Source organism: Cucurbita pepo, chromosome LG16 (assembly GCF_002806865.2).
Source record: "Cucurbita pepo subsp. pepo cultivar mu-cu-16 chromosome LG16, ASM280686v2, whole genome shotgun sequence".
NCBI classification, from domain to species: domain Eukaryota; kingdom Viridiplantae; phylum Streptophyta; class Magnoliopsida; order Cucurbitales; family Cucurbitaceae; genus Cucurbita; species Cucurbita pepo.
The window spans coordinates 1,721-9,558 of NC_036653.1; the positions used below are offsets into that span (position 1 = coordinate 1,721).

The 7,838-nt window shown below is 34.2% G+C and overlaps 1 protein-coding gene across 1 annotated transcript; it reads right to left on the reverse strand.

Moving 5' to 3' along the window:
• Window positions 1-3,020: 3,020 nt before the first annotated feature.
• On the reverse strand, window positions 3,021-4,658 carry LOC111776935 (cyclin-dependent kinase inhibitor 7-like). Its single transcript, XM_023656354.1, has 4 exons — window positions 4,114-4,658; window positions 3,969-4,015; window positions 3,527-3,715; window positions 3,021-3,437 (listed from the first exon to the last, which is right to left on the reverse strand). The coding sequence occupies exons 1-4, from the start codon at window positions 4,486-4,488 to the stop codon at window positions 3,368-3,370; spliced, it is 681 nt and encodes a 226-aa protein (XP_023512122.1). The 5' UTR covers window positions 4,489-4,658; the 3' UTR covers window positions 3,021-3,367.
• Between the last annotated feature and the right edge of the window lie 3,180 nt (window positions 4,659-7,838).

A 7,838-nucleotide genomic window follows, 5' to 3' on the forward strand; every position in this document is an offset into this window, starting at 1 on the left:
AATGGGTCTTCAAACTGAAGCGTAACGAAGAGGGAGAAGTTGTGAAACACAAGGCCCGTCTGGTTGTGAAGGGCTACGTCCAGAAGTAAGAAGTGGACTTCGATGAGGTATTCGCGCTAGTGACAAGGCTGGAATTTGCCCGCCTATTGCTGGCAATCGCGGCACATCATTTTTGAGACATTTTCGAGTCATTTTCCATAGGTGTTACCATTGACACTTGTTTCCTTCTTTGAGACAAGGGTCATTAACTAGAAGTTGTTTTCTCTATTATACCATTTCCACTAAAGATTGTTATAAGGGTAAAATAAAGGAATAAAAAAATGACCCAAAATCTAAACACTTATTGTCAACGACTGGAAACTCAACCTTGCTCGATTCTTGTTCCAAACGATTGCCTCAACTTCAGAATTTATAGGGGAAACTTAAACCGATATTGGGAGCTCCAGAATCATTGTGAACTGTCGGTTGGATTTTTTGAAAAATCCGTTGGAAATATCTACTATGATCAGAGACTCACCGACTTTGGTTTTGAATCCTAGCCACTGGATGTGATGATATGTCTATCTTCTAGATCATATCCAATTTTGGGGAAGATCCAACGGCTGATATTTGAGTTTCGAGAGATTTTGCTCAGATGGTCACTGTAAATGCTCTAATTCTGATCAAAGGGGCATTTTCGTAATTATCCATTCTTCCAGGGGTATTATGGTAATTTTCTACTTTTTCGAATATTTTAATATTATTTTCCTGAAAAATCCATAATTTTTCTAAAAATTTGTCACCCCTTGTTGGTCATTTTTCCCTTCTTGAACATCTTGAAATTCCTTTTAGATAAGGAATTAAAAATCCAGAAAGATCTTTGATAATTAGGAAAATGACCTTTTTGCCCTTTTCGCTTACACTTTCATTCCCAATCCTTCTCCAAAGGTCTTGTCCTTAAGATTACTTCTTAGGGTTTAGAAATGACTTACTAAGACCCCTTTCCTTGCTTAATCCTCATAATTTCCTTCCTTGGATCCTTTGGGTCTTGCTAGCTGGCTTTCCTTCATTTTTTGGGGTGTTACAGTGTACCTCGTCACCAAGCTGAGAGAAGGAGGAGCACAGCATTGGGAACCGTCACCGCCGCCAGCAGTTACACCCCCTAAACCAGTGGAGTTTGCAACACCACAGACTGCGAATTCGATNGTCACGGAATTACATGAAACATGCAACAGATCATACCCAGAAGAAATCCTTTGCAATCATTAAAAACGTAACAGAAAGCAACACTCGCTCAGTATATTTTACCTTCATTCTTTATTTTGATTTTTTTTATTAAATAAATAAATAAAAGGAAAAAAGGGAGTCGGTTTTTTCTTTGCTCTCCCACATTGGGCATGTCAGGGAATCTAATTCCATGTGCAACTTTATCCTTCTCTTTTTACAATTGGCTTTCCCTACACCCCATGCCCCCAAAACTCACCCGTCACCGCCAAATTAAATAATTCTTAAAATCCCTTTTTTTAAAAATAAAATAAATTAAACTCCCAATAATGGAATAAACCAGGACCACCCCTCCCCTTNCATAGTTCCTCAATTTTTGAAATTATCTGTAATGGAAATTTTGATAATCGTTTGATTTTGTATTTTTTTACTTTAAAAAATTAAGCAGTTATCTATTTCTTAAAAGGCAATTAAAAACTTTAAAAGATAAAATAGGTTTAAGAACTTTAATTTTTTTTTTTTTTTTTTAAAAAAAAACTTAGTTAAGAATTTAAATATTTTATAATTAAGAAATAGATTTTGAGACTAAAAAGTTATTTTAAAAATCTCTTTGTAATCTTTAAATAATAATCAAGTAGCATTATTTCTTTTTTCTTTTTCTTTTCTTTTTCTTTTTTTGAATTTAGTCAAAATTCAAATATTCTTAAAGATATGAAATGTTTGAATTAAAATTGAAGTAAAAAATTTGCCAGAAAAGAAAAAAATAAAAATAAAATCAATTTGTTATAAAAATGGTGGAGCCTTGAGTTGTCTCTAAAATTAAAAAAATATATAATATATTTTTGAATTATTAACTTTTTTTTTTTTTTTTTTAAATAAAGTTTCTAATTCTAAATATTGCCACCCAAATTTGATATATATTAAACATTGCTAAAGTTAAATTTTTATTATCGAGAGACCACTTATAATTTTCCTTTGTTATCTTTAATATAATTCTAAGTAAAAACAATACTATCAATTCTTAAAAAAAAAAAATGGTGACATTTTTAGAAATGCATTCTACTACATGAAAAAAAATTATGAAATTATTTTGAACACAAGAAAATGAAAAATAAATAAATAAATAAGAAGGAAGATATTTGTCACGGAATTACATGAAACATGCAACAGATCATACCCAGAAGAAATCCTTTGCAATCATTAAAAACGTAACAGAAAGCAACACTCGCTCAGTATATTTTACCTTCATTCTTTATTTTGATTTTTTTTATTAAATAAATAAATAAAAGGAAAAAAGGGAGTCGGTTTTTTCTTTGCTCTCCCACATTGGGCATGTCAGGGAATCTAATTCCATGTGCAACTTTATCCTTCTCTTTTTACAATTGGCTTTCCCTACACCCCATGCCCCCAAAACTCACCCGTCACCGCCAAATTAAATAATTCTTGAAATCCCTTTTTTTTTTAAATAAAATAAATTAAACTCCCAATAATGGAATAAACCAGGACCACCCCTCCCCTCCAAAATTCATTGCGTATATACCGTCGGTATAACAGAAAAATCCTTCTCTTTTGGGTTGTGCTGTAATTCGTAAATTATTCTTTCATCCTTTTTCTCTTCATTTTCTCTTTTGGGTTGTGTCTAATGTATGAACAAAACAGATGGGAAGGGAAACATAAGAAGAACATGAGGTTTAATTCCACGATGAGTGCTTTAAAAATGCTTTAACACTATGTGCATGGCGAAGATAAAATACGAAAGAAAATGAATCAAAAGGAAGAAGAAAGAGATACAAAAGAGCATAAGAAACAGAATCATGTAAACAAAAGGACAAATATAACTAAAATTTAAATTTCAAATAGAAAAACAAAAAAGATGAGGACGAATTTTCAGGCTGGGAATCGTACCAGAATGAAGAACTGAAACCCTGAATTGCAAACTGGCGAACTTTAGATGCTCGCTCATCATCTTCGCGAATAAGAATTTTCTTTGTTCAGTTCTTCCTAATTCTAAGGAATTTACAATTTCTTTTTCTATGAAGAACCGTACCAAGAATAAATTAACTTAGTTTTCTACTCTTACAAGATGATAGAGATCAGAACGCTAACTGTACAGAATTAGCAGGAAAAAGAAGAGAAGGAGAGGGAAGTTTACAAAGAAGGTACATCAAATATTTAATCGAACCCATTCGTAACGTCCTTCCAAGGGAACATCCTCAATAATATCGTAATTATACCTGCAGTTGTGTTCAGATTTTTCCAACTCTGTTAATTTCTTTCATAGCTACAGGAAAATTCGAAGAAACTGTAGCTCCATTAAACTTACTTCTCAGTGAAACGTTTCTGTATGTTTTTCTCAGCGGCGATGAAGAATGCTTCCAGCTCCGATTCTGCTGGCATCTTCACCGAAGACAAAGATCTATTACCGGAAGAAGTTGCCTCGCTTTTCCCTGCCGGAGACTCCATATCGCCGGACTGTGTTGGACGGAATTGGCTAGACGGAGTCGTCTCCCTCCTGCAAGTTGATGAAAAGAAAGAACAGAGTGTGGAGATTTATGAGAGTCGTGAGAGCGAGAGAGCGAGAGAGAGAGAGAGGAATTAAAATCACAAACGGAAACAATTAATTAATTAGTTTAATGGAGGTGAAGTCCGTTTCTGAAGCACTTTTTCTTCGAATTTTGAATTAAAAATTTTCGCGTACAAGGAAGATTCAACAATTTCAGATCGAGATCAGTAGGAAATTAAGAAGCTCGTGCCAGATTAATAACCTTTCTCGGCTAGATTTGTACGCGAATCCGTGTTCATCTTTCTCATCCTGCAGAAAAATAATATGAACACACAACATTCAGAAACAAACCAAATAAAAAACATTAGAGACTTCAGAAGTCACAAAAACAGACAAAATATTGTCACCTCCAGATCTACGAACTTGCTCTCTTCAACAATCTCGCTGCAGCCGTTACTTGAGCAGGCAAAAGTGGACGCATCATCATCGGAGGTCGGGCTAATAGAGCTTTTCTCCTTCGTCGACGTTGTACCCGGTAGCAGAAGCGTATTCTCCGCCGGCGGTGCAGGGACCGAATTCTCCGGCAAAACAACGCGGCGTCGCCGGCTCCGGAGCTTGACAAACGAGGTTGTCGTTGTCGAGAACTCAAAGTTTGTTTCGGCTGCGATCTTCCTCTTGTTGGCGGAAGGTGGTACATCATCCAAGTCAGGTGGAGGTCTGGTAGTCCTTAAGTCGACCTCCATTACTGCAATCTCTGCTACTCCTCTGCATTTCCTCACCATATCTCACTCTCTCTCTCCTCAGAATTGGTTGGTTTTCTTTGTGGTTTAAGAGTATGAAAACAGAGAGAGTGGAAGAGAGCTGTGGAGTTAGAGAGAGAAAGTGACTGCGTCTGTAACATACCGTGTCTCGCAGAGACGGTGATGTTGATGGTTATACTGATCACGACCACTCCGCTCAACCCTTCGGGCTGCTTTATTATTTTTCTTTTTTCCCTAAATTTTTAAAATTTAAGTTACAATATCAAATTTTACTTCATATATTTTCAAATTTATAACCATTAAACCTTTTAGTATCAAAATCAAGAGAGCATATATCCAGATTAGACGCGAATCTCTCTCAATCACATGATAAATTAAAATAAAATTCCATTTAAAACCTAATTTTTGTAAAATATTTAAAGCATTTTTTTTGCTGGCAAATCATGATTTTCATATACGTTCGGAATCATTAAATATGGAGATATGTATTGGAAAAAATATGTTTTTAAAAATGAAATATTGTATCAATTAAAATCTTAACTTAATAATTATATTAATTTAAGGCTTGAACTTTGGTAAGTGTGTTCATTTATACTCTATGTTACATTCGATGTGCATAAACATCAAATAATACTTATAATTTTATTAATTACACTAAATCTAAAGAAACCTGAAAATTCATAGACTTAGGAAAGAAAAGTGTGAATGGATATAAATGTTAGTGTTCTTTTTCTTGGCTTACTGTTTCGCACTACATATGGTGGGGTCTCTGTTTGAGGGACGATAGGAGAATTTGTAAACGGAAGCATTTGATGGCGCCATTATATAAATTGGTGGGTCCCACGCCCCACTTATTTACTGTCACACACACCGGTGACGGGTTAAATTGGAACCACGATCTATTCTACCTCTAATACTAGACAGTTTCAAACGGTAAGGATTAAAAATCTGGTTCGATGAGGAATTGATCTTGAACATAATTATTGTGTGCATTTCAAAATTACATTTCCACCCTTTATTCGAGTTTACAAGAATGTGAAATTAAACCATACTTCTTTATATTATAAGAATTTAAGTTTTCAAATTTTCAAATTCATTCATTCTTATTCATTCTTATTCAAATATATCTAACTAAAAAAAAACAACAAGAGTTTTAGCATGCAATAAGTGAAAAAAAAAAAGTTGTTAGTTTAGATGGATGGATTCCACCACTTATATAAGATATAATTTTGAGGATGAATAATTGACGACTAGTCGCATCTCACTGTAATATATTTTGAGGCATTTTAAGTCTACTAGATGTAAACATGATTATGCCGAAACGTCATACACTTAAGAAATACAAAAAAAGAACTATATATCATGAAAGCAATAAAGGAAAACAATAGAATGATACAAAACAAGAGTTTTAGCATGCAACAGGTGCGACTAAAGACAATACGCGTTGAACAAGTAAAATATCATCGACGAAACTTGTAGAGGTTGGAGATGAGGGAGAAACCACGTATGATACTAATCCAAGCGATGTTGGAGGTACCTTTTATCGGCCTCATATTAAGGAAAAAGAGGAAGGATTAAGCTGAGAAGAAACTCATATTTTCAGGAAGTGGAATTTGTGGTTCGAGGATTTTGGATTGAGTTAGGCAGGAACTAAAGGATGTTTTGGACTCCAAAGATCGAGGCCTACTTGTCTATGGACACATTTGAAGAAAGAACATCTAAAGAATGAACTCAAGTGTGAAACGAAAGATAAAAAGTTAATCCAAAAATTGTGAATTCGAGCTTCAATTTCGTGATGTATGTTGTTTGATTCTATTTTATGTTTCTATCATAATATGTGATTTGTATGGAACCGTTAGGAGTTCGAGAAATGAACTCTAATAACAATTAGGTCTCACATACACCAATAGTTGGATGGATGATAGGATTGGAGGGCATGTCCCCCTATTAGTCTACTACACCTAGCAGAATTCCCTGACCAATACGCTAAGTGCTAAGTTAGGGACATGAGTATTCATGACCGTCGAACTGAGTGTTACTTCAAGTATAACAATCCTATTTTTCTAATAAAATAGAGATGCCACTACATACATAACATGCCTAATATGTTGGAAATTTATTTAGAACAATGACATGTAAACGTTGTTGTAGAATCAAACGTTTCCAAAATTCATTTAGAATTAAGATAATAGTGATGTTAACCATAATAACCGAAATCAAAATAACAATAATTTATGAAAATACTCCAACCTAACCTAAGGGCTACAACTTAAATAGAAAATACAATTATCCTAACTTCATTTCCATGACTTGCACAGTGACGTCGTCATTCATACAAGGGTGTCTTGCCTTTATTTGAAGAAAAAAAAGTAGCACGTAGCTTGAATGTTTAAAGAAATACTCAGTAAATAGCCCCACTGTTAGGATCGAAAAATGCAATTACATGCAATCATGATGAGACCTATCCTTTCATAAAACATCATGACATTGATCTCTACTTTATAGTCCAAGTAGAATTGGATGTGTAGTACTTCTACACAAGGCCCACACACGCATACATGGACCCACTAGGCGAGCTCGTCATACATCTCATGTCATCATAGCATATTACATCATCATAACATATCATAGCATCATAGCATATCACATCATCATAACATATTACATAGTCATAACATATCATATCAACATACATGACACAAGTAGGGATCAATTGGCATGTGTCATCATACATAAGATAATTCTTCCAATCGAACCGATAGTAGGGTCACTTACTTGATTGGCCTAGGTCGAAGCTACTACGATCTCTTGATACTAGCTTAACATTGCTATCTAAATTTTAGTTCACCTAAGGAGTCTCAAAATCATAAATTAGATTCTACTATGGCAATTGTTTCATAATCTAAACCAATGATAAGGCAACCTTAATCCCCAGCTCAACGATCCAAGCTTTTGTTGAAGCAAGAACCCTGAGATCAAAGAAATTAACCCCTCCTTATACAAAATTCGGATGAACCAAGAAATAAGGCTAGAATTAGATTATCTCTCACAATCAAAGATCTAGGAGCAAGATTTAGAACCTTGTTCTAAATTGAGTCTCCAAGCTTTTGTTGAAGTAAGAACCCTGGATCAAAGAAATTATCACATATTTAGAACCTTTTTCTAAATTGAGTCACTCTATAATCAAACTTGATCAATGTTTGATTGAATGACTCAGATGTAATCTACCGCAAGAATGGCTTCAAACTTAAAAATGACAAAGTTGATACTCAAATTTATAGGGTAAAAGTCTCAGTTTGAGATCTCAATTTCATTCATCCACGTGTCTTTTACATAATAATTTGTGGGTATTTATAGTTTACACAAAAAAA

Coding starts and splice junctions, on each gene's coding strand:
- LOC111776935 (XM_023656354.1), bottom strand. CDS start 4,488: ATGGTGAGGAAATGCAGAGGAGTAGCAGAGATTGCAGTAATGGAGGTC. Junction 3,716..3,968: donor TACAAATCTAGCCGAGAAAG/GTTATTAATCTG, acceptor ATCAACTTGCAG/GAGGGAGACGACTCCGTCTA. Junction 3,438..3,526: donor CAGAAACGTTTCACTGAGAA/GTAAGTTTAATG, acceptor ACACAACTGCAG/GTATAATTACGATATTATTG.